Below are 17,320 nucleotides of genomic sequence, written 5' to 3' on the forward strand. Positions count from 1 at the left end.
AGCACACACAGCTGATTGGTGTTGCTATGTAGATTCTGTTGCTACCACATGTGAAAAAAACATCTGCATTTGAGTTCTCACTTAACCTACCGTTTAAGTTCACAGAAAGCATTAAATGACTCAGGTGTTCACCAACATGAGCATTTGCAGTTCCAAAAGTGGTAAAAGTAAAATGTATCTCTGTGTCTGAGGTCAAGCATCAACCATATCACAGAACTGATATGAAGATCTTAAAGTTGCACACAGAATAACATTGTAGCAGGGACACGAATGCAACGCAGAATTCATGTTTAGGTTGCCCCTCTGTGCACTGTTTGACACTGCATTTTTGACACAGCATTACCAAGACCAAGTCTGGTCATGCTACCAAATTGGTAGACTCAGAGTATCAGGACCGGTGGAGAACCAAGTACAGTGAAAAGAGACTGAGAAAGTCAGTATAATTCAGTGTCCGATGGCTTGAAATGAATAGGCCACTTGCTCTTGCAAGTATAAGCTGAGAACTTAGTTCCCACCAGAACATCTCTTTCTTGCATCAGTAAGACCCCATCAGTTTTGCCCTACAACTTCCTCTGCAGATGTAAGCAAGTTGGTTTCAGCCTTTTTTTTTTTTTTTTTTAAATTAAACCCAGAAAACTACTACTAGGAAGTCCCTGGGTATTAAGTTTGCCAACTCACATGATTTCAGGATTCTTTCTCTTCATTGAAAGCTAGGAATAGGTGGCATGAGCTATTTCTTAGAGGGCTACTGCATGTTGCAAAACACATAAGGCACTGGACACACATACACACCTGAGGGGACTAGAAGACTTTTCTTTTTTAATTTCCCATGAAAATCTGTTTTTGAGAATATTTCCTTAAGTTATTCCTCTAACTACATGGACAATAACCTCATATTAGACATGATTTAGTACAAGATTCTATCTCTTTCCTCTTAAAATTCACTATAAATTTTATATTTGCTATTTATTATAACAGTATAATGCCATTTGGCCTTTCCAAAATGACACATTCAAAAGTCAAACTGACATTCTAATTACAAATCAAAGTTTTCTTGTCACTAGAAATTCTTACCCATATACAATTTTAACACATGTCCATTCAGCATCTCCAGGCACACCACTGGAAATGTTAAAATCTTGGAGACTAGAAATAAGCTTCTCCCACATGCAGCTTTTTCTGGCTGAGATATAAACCCACAGAAATGATAGCTTGGTATGATTTGTGGTCATAAACCTCAACAGAGCTGTATGAGATGACACTGTACGAAAAATGTAAGCCGCCTCTTCTTGTGGGGGTGAAGAATGAACCTCAGCTTTTCATTCCTGCTGCTGTTCTGCTTAAATAGTGTAGAGTCTGTTAACTGGGGAAGAATCACCATAAACTACTGAACTATTAATTGAATTGTCCTGATGTCTTTAATGATATCGCCAATAACATGCCTTAATGAGACAAAAAAAGACAACCCAGTTCAACAAATCACTTGAGAGGTTGGCCCCTTAAAACTGAACAGAATTTAAATAGGACTACTGTGAATTAAGAGATACTCTACATAATCTGTACATAAGCAGGAAATCTTGCAAGGCCCCATCCTATCCACACACATGAACCCTTGAAAATGTAAACCTAAAATGAACAATTGTGGTAGCTTTAAGCTTTTTTGTTTTTTTAAAAAAATAAGAATGGGAATTGATATGGACTTAGGGATGTATAGAACTAAATAGTTCAGTTGACTTAAGAATTTAATATTATCATTATTGGCTTTGATGACTTGGTAACAGAAAGTAATAAGAACAATAACCGTATTTTGTTTGCAGCTGCTTGCTAGATTCTGGAAAAGAGTTTTAAAACAATTCCTGAAAAAAAAATTAAAAAAAATCAGCATAGCTTTTGCTGCCAGTTAATCCCTGAGCCTTCCTATGGAAGCCACCAAAGCTCAGATGGACAAAAGAACTGATGGAGTCTTCCCCTGCAGGTGTGCAGAGCTCCCCTAGCATGGGGAGACCTCTAGCACCACCTTCCCTCCTGCAGGTGCATCTTCCCTTCAGTGGGGCTCCCCGTGCAAAGCCAATGCAATTCAAGTTATCCAACTGCCCAGCCTCCTGTTTCCATCACATTCATTGACTCTTCTAGCAAAGAGACAGGGACCAACTCTTCGACCAAGTACTGCAACCCTAGTGGAAAAAACCTTCCTGCTGTACTTCCAGGCTGGTGGTGGGTGAGGAAGAAATGCCTGGTGGTCATGCTGCTGGCCACACCAGTGTCCTCCAGCCTCAGACCTGTGGCCCAAGCGGCTGCCAAAGTTTGACTACACTGCCGATGATCAACAAAAGATTTTAAAGAGCATTTAATTCACATTTGAAATTATTGGAGATATTAAACACAACTGTTACAAATTATGTGACAGTTACCTTAATTAGACTAGGTCTGATGTAGTATTTCCAGCACAGTTGAAAGTCTTACTTTACTGGGGGCCATGGATGTTTCTCAGCATGTTAGGTCCAGTAAACGAAATTGAGTTCAAGCCAATCCATTAACATAGACCAAGACTTTCCACAGTTCATTATAAATAATAATTACTTTCTGAAAACTTCCTCCTTCACTATGAAAAACAGATCTGACTCACTAAAAACAACATCAGTGAAAGCCCAATTTTTGCTGAAAGATTCTTGAATTTGAAAGAGATTTCTTTTCTGTATCTGCCAGCAGTTGCCATACATACATTATATTCACAGATTTCAAAAACCAGCCAACTTATTTCAGACAAACCATCAATATTACCTCAATAAATGTGCTATCAAAATCAGCTCCCTACGTTATTTACTAGAACTGAAGCTGGCTACACAGACAGAAGAACCTGCAAAACTGGAGATCCTCCTATCACAGGCACCTTGGAAAGATTTCTTAAAAGATTAACTTATTTATTATTTTAAACATTCTATAACAACATTAGCAATCTATTACTGTGAGCTTCCTAAAAAGGTCTAGTTGTTTAGAATGAACATTATTGCTTCTTATCTTCGTGATTTGGAAGATATTAGCTCAGCTGGGGTCTCTCAAACAGATATTTGATATAAAACATTCATAATTTATTTGACTATATACTGAGGTCAGATGGCACTACTTCTGTTTCCAGGTGAATCTAAAGTGGGCTTTGTACTGCTGAAAATGTGCTGGCATAGCTTTTAACATAAAAACCTCTTTAATAAATTACAATAAAGTATCTTGCAATTGTTCTTTTCGTGAATATTCCTGTGACGAAATCTTGCTACTAGAAACGCACAAAAAGCTTATACAAATCGCATGAACATTGTCAGAATAAACTGAGGAATATTTTAGGAGTATTCAATGTTAATGTTCTTTCAATGCTAAGTATCATCAAATATTGCCTGTGCTGCTTTTCCTCACTACATTGATTATTTGGATATATTTAACTTAGAAAAAAAATCAAGGCACAGGAGAATAAGCAATAAAAGCATATTACTATTCTACACATTTGTATTATCTTCCTAAAATCTGTAGAGTTGTCTGGGTGTGCACAGTGACACGTAGCATCATCGCTCATTGCCTTCACAAGGTTAATTTCAGGCTATTAAAATAAATTTTCTTCCCTGTGTGCTGATGATAGCCTGATAGCCTATGATGACAATTTTGCTTCAAGTTAGTCACTAAGGGCAAAGCAGAGCAGGTTTTTTCAGTTATCTTGGTGTGCTTGTGCAGGGTGGTGCTGCTGGTACCATTTTTCTGCAGCACCAGCATACCACAGTGCTTTACCTGCTGCCTGCTTTTCTCTGCCAGCAGAGTTTATATATATTTGAGACACTCTAAGGCTTTCCACAATCACATTTGATTGTAACTATACTCTTAGAGAGACTTCGAATGTTGCTATGATTTTTTTTTAAATGTGTTTTTAGCCTTTCAGTGTTTGCTCATTACATTCAATAAGTTCATTCATGCAAAGGAGCGTATCTGTGTGGGATATTTATGTGTAGTAATGTCCTTTAAGGCCACTGATTCTTTTTACCTTGAAAACCTGTGTGTATTGGGAAAATAATCTATTGCATGCACAATTAGAGTACGTAGAGCTAAATGCTAGCATGAAGGATACTTGCTTCATATACATGAATCTGACCATAGACAGGCATTTCTGCAAGGCACTGAACTTTCTATACGGCATATCCAAAGAGATGTCAGATGTCCACCTGCTACCAAACCCATAGGAACCCAAATGGTGGGCTGCTAATTAGCACTGAGTAGGTTTCTCAGCTTTAACCTATGTAAGAAGATATCTTTTATGTTCTATAAAAATATTGCAAAGGATTAAAAAAAAAAAAAAAAAAGGGAAACCCACCGGGAATCTGTAAGGACGCTGAAAATTTTTATTTCAACCCTACTGAAAAGAAAGGGAGTTAATTCTGAACCTTTCTTAGTAAAGAACGAAATGAGAGAGAAAAATCCTACTGAGTGGACCAATTAAATTCCCAAATACTCAGTGCTACTAAGATTTAAGCCAACAGAAACTACATGTGTTATTAGGAGGTTAGTGCAACTGCCCTAGCACTGCCTGTGGAAAGGCGGACTAAATAACCAGTTTTACAAGGTAGGCAGACTGTGGTCAGGATTGGCGAGACAAAAGTTTATAAATGGTTACATCATGTCTTGAGTGCTAAAACCATGCAAGGATGCTAGAAATAATGCACTACAATGGCTCTACAGCACCCATGTTCATGTGGCTGCCATGCCCTCAGTCAGAGAGGGAGAGAAAAAGGGAAAGGATTTGAATATATTTTACATCTGCATACACAACATTTTATAGCCTGTTTGACTTTTAGAATTTATCTTTACAAACACAGGAACCGCAAAGCTAAATAGGAGGTTAAGTAAAGTTTCACGTCTGCCTATTTTTCCTTCTTGAAGAAATAAAAATGGCTACCGAAAATAACAGATGCTGCATGAAGGGTTGGAGCAAAGATATTCATTTTTCTATGCTACCTAGAAGCGGACAAGCTCGTGCACCTTCCACTGTTGAAAAATTTGCTGCTCACAGCAGCGCAACTTACCAGTAATAACAGAAAAACAAAGGAACAGTGTGCTTGCTATATAGCAGTCACATATCTGGCAAACTAAATGCCCCTGATACCAGCCTGGTTTTGACAGGTGAGTGGATTTGCTATCACAGGTAAATATCATCAAACAAAACCTAATTTGCTAAACATTGCACTATAGAGACAGTAGACCCTCAGGTTGCTACTGAAAAATGACTTGGCTTAGCAAGAAGAGCACTGATATTGCTTGCAGTGCTACGACTGGTTTCCTCCGCACCTCCTCCTTGCTTGTGCATTCACAATTGCAGACCTTGCCAAGGTTCTGTGTGTTTGGACTTTTTTTTTTTTTAATTCAATATTGATCTCTAGTGCTCCAATGGGTAACGGTATTGGAAAACACAGCCATTATCTCCCTCTGTCTTCATAACTTACTACACTCCGCAGTAAACAAACTGAGTAAACAAGGTCAACGAGAACAAAAGAAGCTGAGAAAATTTTCATGGCTTTCATTTGAATGAACTGTACTGTCCACCTGCTTTTTCAATTACAGCATAAAAGTAAATAAATAAGAGAAACACTGAGAAGTAATAATCGAAGAGTAAATTAAGCCTAGCTTTTTTCCTTTGTTCTTCAGAAAGCAGTTTTAATATTCAGAGACGGTTTTCTAACATAAACCCATTTTATAGGCTCTGTCTTGTTTTCTGAAAGAGAGAACTGGGGAAGACACTGCACGTTTACATTGTAATAAACAGAACACATAAAGAATACGCGGTATAAAGATTACCAATATGAGCCAAAGTCCTTTTAGATCCTAAGTATATGCTGAATTTCAAACGGCCATACCCAGAATTAGCAGAAACTCCCAGCCAATCTCATTTTTGTACCTCTTGTAAGTGTTTCAGAGATAAAGATGCTACACATTACCAAACCCCAGGAGCTTTTCAAGCTGTACTTGAAACACAAGAAGTACACTATGGTTTTAAATTCTGAAACCTGCAGGGACTATAAACCAGAGTAAATTAGTTGGTTGGGTAATAAAGCCAGGACCTGATCCCACAGTGATCAAAGAATGTCCCATGTCCAAACAACTGGTTCGGCCAGCTAGCTGAGGTATTAAAAAAAGAGATAGATTGATCTAATCCCAACTTTTTAAAATAGTTGTGACCTTTGCCAAACCAGAAATAGGGGGGAAAAAAAAGAAAAAAAAAAACAAGACAAAAACAAAACAGAGAACAAGTACTTTTGTTTAAATGCTCTGGATAAGAACTCAAGTTGTCCTATCTTTTTTCAAACCTAAAAAAAATTTAAATTAGTACATTTTTAAGCATCAAAAAAACCAGAACCATTTTATCATAGATGTTAACAAGAGGCAAGAGTGTACAGTAATTGAACTTTCATAAAAGACTCTCTTACTATTCCAATTTCAAATTACAGTTGCATTTTCTTATTTCACAATTGATCCAGACCCTTGCCAAGCTTCTTTAAGCTACCATGCTTATGATTAGAGTAGCTTTTTATGGTGCATATGTACAAAGCAAAAAGAAAAAAAAAATTCCTTGAGGGGAACGTGTTCATGAGCATCAGACTGATGAACTGAAAGAAGCGGTCAACAAAATGGGCAAGGAGATCTAAATATATGAGCATGCCAATAATGCAGCTTCATGCATTAGATTTTTTCACCCCTAAGTAGACTTTGCAGAAATGTGTCGCTAAAATCACTGAGAACATAGGCTGACCTACAGAATGTGGCTTTGCCGTGTAATGTCCTAACTCTACAACAGGGCAAAGCTGCTTCCCACTTCCAACCCAAGCAATCTCATTCAAGTACAATCTCAGGCACTTCAGGCTTTTATATCTCTAGCCAACCTCTTTTGCTGCATTTTCTCTGGCTGTTACCAATCATCTATGCAATTTCAGCTGCAAAACTAATCTTTGCAGTATATTACATGTGAATAACCTCTTTTTAAAACTGAAGTCCTTATGACCTCCTATTGCATTCCAAGAACTTTTTGTGATCTAATACCAAATTGAAATATTTCCTTTATCAACTCCAAATATATTTCTTCTTTTTCAAGTACTACCATCTTATTCAGTGCAATGAGAGGCAAAAGCTTTGAAAGGATTCCTGTAACCTGAATAACATTTTCGTAATTGCAAGAATTTCTAGAACTGCCACCAGGTTATAAAACAAAATCAAAATCATATGGAAGGATATTTGAACATAGGCACAGAGAAGTAAAAGCTATATGGTATGACTCAGAGATAATTCTGCACTCATAGGCTCTCATTGTTTTAAAATATTTTATAAAAATAATTTATATTATTTGTCTGTTAGGAAAAAAAGATTTAAAAGGACAGAGGCATGGCATCATAATGAAAATTTTTAAAATCTGCTTTCTACTTAGCTTTCCATTTCTCAACAGAAGCAAGACATCTGTTAAGCAGGGATGCAGGATTAGATTCCAGAGTCATCCCAGTTAGAACATGCACAGCCACACATTCACATGTGCCCATGTCTGCCCATACACACACTTTCTATTAAAGGACCTTCAGCTGTAGTAGCTGTGATCTAATCTTCTCCAATGAAGCACGAAACCATTAATTCTGATTTTGGTTTTGGAGCAATTCTGCCACTCACAAGAAGGGTAGCACTGGGAATGACTTTTCTCTGTGTGTGTGTGAGAAATGGTAAAATCACCCTTCATTTATAGAAACATCCTGAATATATTTAGAGGTATTTTAAATAAACAGTTTCTCTAAACAGTATCTAAAAAAAATCTAGCACAGTAAGTTCAAACAGGATTTTTTTAAAAACTATTATTATGTATACATGCATTAATGATTATTCAGTGCTTCAAGATATGAACTTCACTGCCCAGGAGGTTGTAATGTTCCAAGTATAAACACAGGCTCTCGCAGATTTCAAGATCCTATACATTTGCTTGCTCAGCTGAATTCTTCTGTCACATGCAGCATCCATTATATATTAACTACAATTTCTTATTGCAGATGACTGGTGATAAAATACAGTTCATAATCCAGTATCTGTGTTTCTCAAAACATTCCAAAAGCATAGCCTTATCATCACTGATTCATCCTGCCTTAAATGAAGACAAACAGAAATGTGATGAAAGGCCTCCAAAGTGCCTAAACTAGGAGAAAATATAACCTCCTAAGAACAAACCAGTGACAACTAAATATTTTAGTGAAACTACTGAAACAGGTCTTTTTGCTTGGTTGTTTTTTACAATGTGTGTTTTCTTTAAAGAGGTGGTGAGATTTGGGGTGTGTGGGGGTATTTTTTCTTCCATGACTCACCCATAACGAATCTCTTCTACAAGAAAGTGTTCCAGAAATAAAAAGTGATACTCAGAATAGTAGTATGTATGCAGATGAATTACTACACTTTACAACACTGACTGAAAAAAAAACCAAAACAACACTGAAACTGAAAACAGCCAACACGTAAACAGAATTGTGACAGCATTTTCAGGCAAAAATTGTTTGTTTTTTCTCCCTAACAGTTCGATCATTTCATCCCACAGGTAATGCAATTCCATCCCAATATGTTAGATTTCCTGTATAATGTGAACGGAAACATTGAGAACAGAAGTTACTCAAAACATGGGGTGGGGGGGAGAAGAAGGAAAGGTATAAGGTTCTCTTTTTTTCCTTTGTACATTTTATTTTTAGTTATTTTTTCAGTTGTATATCTTCAGTATGGGTAAGGTGCGGGGGCACATGGGGTAGTGTTTTTTTTGGCAGTGGGGGTGGAGGATTGGCTTTCCTCTCAGTTCCAGCCAGGGTTTACCAAGCCCTCAGGACCAGCATTCACTGTCCCAGAACTGCAATATCACCGCAGCGTTTTCTCCGGTTCGACGACTGTTGCGTACGGCACCGGTGCACGGCTCACAACAAGAGCTCTCCCCCTTCACCTCCTGAACGGCAAAGAGCGCTTTCCACCCAACCTGAGCAGACTGGCCGCCCAGCCCGCGTGGTGGGCACAGGGGCCACTGCGCTCACGGGGTGAGCCGGCCCCCGCCAGCCACCCGCGCTGCCAGGCCGAGGAAGGCGCGATGCCGGACGGGTGGCCGAGCCGAGGCAGCAGCAGCCGACAGGATCTTTTAAGGAAGAGGTGGCAGCGTCCAGCTGTGACCATCGGCCACAGCTGGGCCCTCGCGTTGAGCAGGGCTGGAGAAGGTCCCCTGGTACCAGCGTGCAACATCAGTGTTGTGGCACCAACAGCCACCCACTGTTTCTCCTCTGGGCGCTGCTGAGAATGGTCGCAACCGACTTTTCTCTTGTGCTAAATTATTAACTAGATGATAAATGCAAGCAGAAGTTGCTTTGGGGTAGGTATGTATGTTTTTAAGTGCAAAACGTCTACCTTTTAAAACACTTAGCAGAAATTTATTATTTTCACTGACTTTTGGCTTACTCTACAAACATACTAAATCATTTTGCAGGATTTTTTATTATTATTACAAATCCACATTTCTATTCAACTCAAAATGATGAATGCAAAACCAATACAATAAGTAACAAATGTATCCACGGTGACCAAACAACAAACTCTAAAGCGCAGCACGGTGAGTGAAAATTAGCAGTTCTTGAAACTACTCCATCAAAATCCAGTGCAATGTAAAAGAAAGGCTCATGCAATTAGAAGGGTTACGAAAAGTTTCATTATTTGAAGGCTCAGTTCAAATAGTAGAACATACATAGTAGAATGTAGTAGAATATCTCATCTGAAAATCTTCTTGGAGGTTACAGTTTTAAAGAGAAAAAGAAACACTAAGGCCAGTTGCTGAATTTAGCAAGTTAACTCTCTCATGGTTAGGAAACTCACTTCACCCATTAATACTTGCTCTATAAGAATAATCTTTTCAGAGGGTTAGGTGTTTCTTCCCACAGCAATATTTTCAGTATTCATTTCCACCTTAATGCTGTACACATGTGTTCCCACTATGCCACTCTGCATCAGCAGCAATTAGATAAGAAGGCCCAGAAGAACAAGCAGCATGCATACAAACATAGAGAAATGCTTTCTTTTTCTTTCCTTCCTATTCTGTAGGTGGCCCAAAGGTAGCAAGCAACAGAGAAAAAAACACAACAGAATTCTTTACTAATATTAAAAGGAATTTTTTTTCCTCTCAGAAAATATAAAATTCCGGTATCGTCTGTGTGACGGCTATAGCAATTTTAAGTGAAAGTATGTGCGCGGTATACGCAATCAAGCTTTCATCTAGCTGTGTGCAATACTGCTTTGTGCAGTAAGTGTTACAACAGGGACAGGTGAGATTACAGACATTATGGCTTCTCACAGAGCAGAAAAACACCCAGAACGACCACAGGTAAACATTATTCCCATTAGCTCATGCTTTGTTATGCAAAAGACAGAAACAAGAACATTCATTTAAAACTTAAAATTAAAGGAAGTTTCAGGCTGACCAAAGCAGACGGAGAACCTGCCTAACAGAAACTTTCAGCTCTGCTCTCAGAAGTGAAATTTCCTACAAAGCAGAGAGAAAGCACAATCCAGTTTGTTCCAAGTAAAAACTGGTGTTGCACCAGAAAACAAATAAACATATAAAACAGCAGTTTGTATTTTTTCAAAGTAATACCAATATAAGTTTGATCACCTTTACATGTTTCTGAAAACTATAGACAAACAGAAAAAAAGTACAAAATTAAGTACCATACAGCTAACATATACCATGTACTCTAACCCGTATAACTTCAGGAAACTGTAATTTCTAATCCTAGTCACACAGGCAATTTTTGCAAAATTGACCATAAAAAACCAAAATGCATCTCGCACTTGCAATATTAAAGGTAGAAAAATAACCCAACAGAAATGAGCATAAGATTAACCAAATGCTACATTTTAATGAAGAGACTTAATCCAAATTACCTAAACCTAAAACCATAATGCTTGTCTATTCTTTCGTAGCCTTTGGAAAATGTAGCAAAGCTAAAACATCGCAAATTCATCTTTGAAAGGGACTCTGAACAGTTCTGACAACTCAGCCAATTTGTATTTTTTCTGTTAAAACAGTTTACATCAAAATTAATTTGTTTTCATAATCGATGTTTCACTGTTAAAGACAACACCCTCCCCCATATTTTTAATTTTACGAAAGAAAAAAAAAAAGCTTAGCATGTCATAAAGCATAGTACTTTTGTGACAGGGCTCAGAATATTACAAAAGTTCTTCTCTTAAAGCTTGAAGAGAACTCCTGATTCAATATTTAATGAAACTGAGAAAGCTGCTGAATGTCCCAGAAATCCTCCAACTCTCTGCTCTGTGTTCATCCTAAGTATTATGCAGCTAAAAAATAACGCTGAGGCTAGAGGAGAATTCAAGTAGCCAAGAACAGTACTTTTTCCATTACAACACCAAATTTTCTATTTTTTAAAAATTTTTTTGCTATTTAGCAGCACTAACTTGCAGCATTATATTGCAACTGTACATCCCAGTACATCCCAGCCCAGTACTGCAGTACTACATTGCTTAGACATAGCTCTATCCTCCAGCATGTTTTTAGGGTATGCAGCCAGCTCAGCTGTAAGCCTAAGGAAGATTTCCATCAAGCAACAAAACTAAACTCTGCACAAATATTTAACAGCTCTGAGACCTCTAAAGGCTTAAAATAATATGCATTTCGTGGTATGCTAGGAGCCAAACCCACACCAAGGATCTGCATAATGCAGAGTACTCGGCAAACACACCACTGCAAATAAAGCATTGTTTCTCCTTTGCATCTTGAATTCTTCAAACTAAAAGCTGAATGAAATACTAAGGCTTACTGTGCCTCCCTACCACAGACAGTGCAGCAGCAGCTCGTCCATTACATTAAGTTCGTCTGAAACTTCCCATGCCTCACAACCATTTTTCAAACCCTCTCGGCAGATGAAACACAAGTTCATATAAAACAAACCTAGGATGAGTTCATCCTATCTAGTTTATTTTTCACGCTGCTAAAACTACGCGGTAGCCCACTCAAACAGAAAATTTCCCAGACAATGGAATCCTTTGAAACTGCACAGCCGACAGGATTCCCCAGTTGTCAGTTTTAGGTGCGTGCCAGCACGAAATGTTCTTGAATCCGAAATTTATAATAATCACTCCTATTGATAATGTGAGCAGAAGCAGAATTACATCACAGTTAACACTTACCAAAATACATTATGTTTCTCATTAATCATGCAGTCAGGATCCCACCGCTGTGTATTCAGCATTAGCTCCCGCACAGGGCTGACATGTAAAACAGAGCTCTTTCATTCTACATTATGTGGAAATTTCCCAGCACAAGAAGCGTGAGTGAGCAGTGTGCCTCCTCAGGATGAGCGCTTTGCAGGCAGTCTTATCCCTCATACAATCCCTGTCTGATTTAGCGTTTACTCCGGCTGCATGCTGCACTGCCCATTCTTACTGTAATCTGACTCCTCCTTCTGATGTCCTTGCTGTGCCTGTGACATCAGGACTAAGAGTACTACAAACAGATTTTTTTCTTTAACGGGCTGGCAAGGACGTGCTCTAATATGCTGGTTAACCTAACTCTGGCTTGGAGGAAAAAAAAAAAAAAAGCCCTTCTAAAAACACACTTCTTTTTTATTTTATATTCTTTTTTTTTTTTTTTTTTTTTGGCAGTAGACACACTCAATAACATAACGTGTTCAATTATATAATAGATGGGAAAGACAAAGTCTATATTGTTAGCATATTTTTCTTTGAAGGGTAGGCTCCAGGAGAAGCTCCGAATGCCCCAATTCCTCAACTTCAGTGGAAGACAAAGATGCTTGGCACTTTGCAAGATCATGTCCCCCTAGGACTATTTTATTTTTTTAAACAATAGTTCCATTTTAAGAAATTATTTTAATCTGAATGTTGGATAAAGCTTAGTCTGTTCCTATTTTAAAAAAGCAACTGACAAATAGGTAGTTAAATTTCAATAGAGCTCAACTGATTTTTTTAAACTACAATTTTTTCACATGAATAACAAAGCATGAGGACAGAAGATATATGACAGCGAGGACTTGTAATGGAGTTTACAACCTTTCACCCTCCAGGCCTCTGGCTCAGGTTGATAAGTCATTAGCAGCTGGTAGCTATTTTATTGTTCTGTAACAAATGGAGTGGTCCTAAGTTTGTTGTAAATAGGTCCCCACACAGTCCCTGCTGCTATACAAACTAGCAGCAGCTTCAGAGGACAAAAGACCAAAGAAATACTGAAATAACCTCCAACATCTACATGTAGTGCCTCGGGATGGATCTGACACACACTGGCATGGCAGCGTGGTGAGGATGTTGCGGTTTGTATTTATGCACATATTATGTCTCTTCTACAAATCAATAGAGGACATCAGTTTCCTGCTGTCAGTCTGGCATGTATCACTGATAATACACTTAAACTAAATAAAGGTAAAAAATAATGGACAGTATGCTGAAGTGTTTATTTCATTATAATAGCATCTAAGAGGATGAATGCTTTCATTCCACAGGAAAGAGGATGACAGGTATAATTCATTTAAAGCTCTACTTCTTATTTGTAAAAGCTCCACACAGTAACTACTATTTCATGAGGTTCAATCATTTAGTGCAAAATTATCCCACCAGCACAGCAGCCAAGGAATGCTCCAATTGCAGCAGAAGAGTTAAGAGCCCTGGTGTACATCGCTGCTACGTATCTCTCAGCAAGAGCCCTTCACAGCATTGCACTCACGAGGTTTCGTGCTACCTGTGTGAGAGTCACCAAGAATAAACACTGCCTGGGGGAACTGGGGCATGAATTTAAGTCCTGTCCCTCACTGGAAATCCCACAGTTCTCCATTTCTGATGCTGAGCATTTCTCAGAGCCCTTTCTTATTCCAACTGCCCCTAGGAAGACGCATGCCTGAAATGAGATACATAGATACACTCCCAAATACACTTTGCTTCACAATTAAAAAGCACACAGTGCAGATGTGCGCTTTGAGGTCATAGTGTGAGAGGGAAGAAGGTCAGGATTTCTTCTGTGGTTCAAACTGACCAACTGCAATTTAAGTTGAGCAAATCCTAAATCTAGAAATCCCTGAAAAGAAAAAAAGAAAAAAAAAAAAAGCTGTCTACAAACCATGGCCTGCATTTTAGATAGTGGGTTTGCACAGCAAGTAGCAGTGAGTATTCATGGTACCTTCCCTTCCTCTGTTTCATCATTATAACCCTTATTCACTTCTACTGTACAAGGAAGGACACCTCGCTATAGGAGAAAATGCCACCCTCAAAGGCTGGTTTAAAATATATCAGCTGAGACACTCTAACATCCCCTGAGCAGTGGGTATAAACTACTATTGGGAGCTTTCTGCAGCACAAGCTTTCCCTCCTCTCTCTTCACCAAGGGTAAAAGCTCAGAGAATCAATTCTCTGTGAAAACCTTCAGCTCCTTTGCAAGCACCGAAGCGCTTTTGCAGAGGTGCTGAGTGATGCCCTCTAGGACAGCCTGCACCCAGGCACAGCATTTGCCTGTTAAGCTGAGTTTACCTTATGGCAGAAAGGCTCGGGCTCATTCTGCCAGTGGTCAGACCCTGCGAGATGTAGGCTACCTCCAGGCGCAACTTTCCTCCAAGCTGATATACCTTGCTGGTTCCTGCTGTCAGCTGCCAGCCTGGGTACAGACAACTCATGACTGTGTAGACGTGCCATTAGCAGTCCGGCAGCAACCATGCTGCCTTTAAACACCCCTTCTTGAGCCGGCTGCTCCGCTACAACACCTGTACCAATTTGGTGCAGCCTGATGGCATGTCAGCTCCTCAACAGCAAAGCATCACGTAGACAGACATATTCTTCACTACTTTGTTCTGGATGTTACCTCCACTTTTGTTTCGCATTTTAGGATGCAGAACGATCAGGACCATCTTCCTTCTTACTGCAACTTATTTGTGTTTATATGATAAGCATACAATCAAAGTAGCAAAAGAGAAACTAGAAGTTTTCTTTAATTTCTTTGCATTTCATCTGTGGAACAAATGCAAGGCAGGAGGGAAAGTCACTGGTGGTCTCTCCTGGAAAGCTTTCACAGCCCGGATTTATGCACTCCATGCCAAATCTGCTTTCATTTACACACATACAACATTAATAAACTGCAAAAAGAAGCAGAGTTCCAGGCAAGGGACAAAGAATAGATTTCATTACCAAAGTGAGATATTGTCACTGTCAGTGAAAGCAAGGATTAGCTTAGTGATTGCAGTCCTGAATTGCTGGTGTTTTAACTCAAGCACTGAGGATTCCCACATGACTGTGGAGAAACACAGTCAGGAGCAGCAAACACACTTGTGTGTGTCTGGAGATTTGAGTAGACCCAGTCTGGGCATGCAGGATCATGCAGAATGAATGAGCAAATTGGTCCATGATGTCAGCCCATGGTGCAAACTCCCAATCATCAACAAGCCAGCACAGGCTAACCAGCATTTAGCTTTGGTATAAACACAGGTCAACTGTATAATTATCATATTTTCATGCAGGGTTCACCTATAAAAACAAAACCCCCAAAACCCTCACAATTCATCAATAGTGTAACCTTAGCATGAAAAAAGTACCTTCTGCTAAAGCATGCACCCCACACCCTTATTTCTCACAAAAGAAGTAGCTTCTGCTCCCTGAAATCCTCTTTCCCAACAACCTGCTTCTTTTTTCCCAATAGCATCTTCACCTTGATTTCTTCTGCCCTTTCTACCTTGAAAACCACATTTTGGTCAAGGGTTTGCCACAAAGGGCAGATTTTCAAAACACAGACAACCTCACAAGACATTACCTCCTCAGAATAAACAAAAAGCAAGCTGAGAGTACACATTTCCCAGAAGTACAGCACATACCCTACATTTCTCCAGAGCTGGGAAAGCTACAGGTTACTCCCCACGCCTCACTTGGTCTAGAGCCAGAAGGCCACTTCATGAACTAGCTGTGCTATCTATGCTTTATACAGATTTTTATCTATCCACTGATTTACACAGTGCCTTCATAGTAAGAATTAAAACCACCCACAGGCACATCTGTTGCAGACACCAATTAATATTTAATATTAATGCACCCAGTTAATTCCCTAGGATTCCTGGAAAACTCTCTTCCAGTCTTGAACTCTCCCAGGAGGCAACTAATATTAGATTTATACCCAAACTCTTACCAGTTGGCTTTGATGAATTTCAATTAGTGAGGCTGACCACAAACCTCTTCTTGCAAATGCAGAAGCATATCGAGAGACTCTTTGCTGGCAGAAAGGTAACAGTAGGCAACAAAATACACTAGTGACAAAACATTTTAAGTTCATGTATTGTGTGCAGTACGTTAAAAGATCTCATACACTTGAAAGGTTTCCATATTTTCCTAAAATAAATTTCATATACTGTACAGAGACAGCTATTAAGAATAAAAATGTATTGTGTGAACATTAATTTCTGAAAATAAAGTGGGAAAAGCAATCCAAATCACACTTGACCCACTAATTTACCAAACGCACCCCAAAACTAAAAGATTAGAGAATGTAAGGTAGGGCTAGAGCTTCTACATAATTTGGAAAAGTATGTATTGCAGATATTTCATTCCTACTAGTACTACAGTAACTACAATGCAGAAGTAAAAAACAGCAAACAAGACACAGTTTTGTAAGGCTCCAAAAGTAATTGAAAGTGTTTCCAAGTTCCTGTATTTTTTGTGCCTCAAATCAAATATACTAAGTACAATGGTTAGAACTTTTGTTTGTTTTTATTTTGAAGCCATCTGGAGCAGTTTAAGACATACTACACAATAATGCAGATTTTGTGATTTGTTAATAATCTCTTGAGGTTACACTGAAGGATAAGAAAGGAAGAAGCAGGCTATGTTTGTATATTTTAACTGTCCATAGAGGCTGATCTTTGGTTTTGCACGTTCTTCACTAGCTAAAACTACCAAATGTGTTTTTTACCCTTGACTCAGAAGTGTCACTTCTGGAAATCTGCAATATTTGTCACCATGAATACCATTTAACTGCAGCAGTACCCAAAGGAACTCTGTACTGCCACAGGTGAATACAACTGGAGGAACTTAATTAATCTTCTGTCACTTCCATGATGCTTTTCATTAGTTTAGCTGCTATCTGATCAACTGCTCCACTCTCTATTGGAAATGGCTAACCAGAACCTCCTGTTAAAGCGTTTTCAAGAGGTAAACAAAGCCTCACCTTTGATTCTGAGAGCCTTTACAAATCTTTGCTCTGCAGGCTTTATCAGTTCAGTAACCGTACTTGCAACACTGTTCT

The 17,320-nt window shown here is 38.8% G+C and overlaps 1 protein-coding gene across 9 annotated transcripts in view; it reads right to left on the reverse strand.

The window, feature by feature from the left end:
- Positions 1-17,320, reverse strand: part of ZNF385D (zinc finger protein 385D) — a 428,288-nt gene that overhangs the window by 152,244 nt on the left and 258,724 nt on the right. The window contains exon 1 of one of the 9 annotated variants that reach the window (XM_065630226.1): positions 12,226-12,427. The exons of the other annotated variants lie outside the window; for them this stretch is intronic. Within the exon in view, the coding sequence (XP_065486298.1) occupies positions 12,226-12,247 (22 nt within the window). The 5' untranslated portion in view covers positions 12,248-12,427. Of the gene's footprint in view, positions 1-12,225; positions 12,428-17,320 lie in introns of those variants that run through there. 9 annotated transcript variants of the gene reach the window in all.

This window comes from Caloenas nicobarica, chromosome 2 (assembly GCF_036013445.1).
Source record: "Caloenas nicobarica isolate bCalNic1 chromosome 2, bCalNic1.hap1, whole genome shotgun sequence".
Classification (NCBI taxonomy): Eukaryota; Metazoa; Chordata; class Aves; order Columbiformes; family Columbidae; genus Caloenas; species Caloenas nicobarica.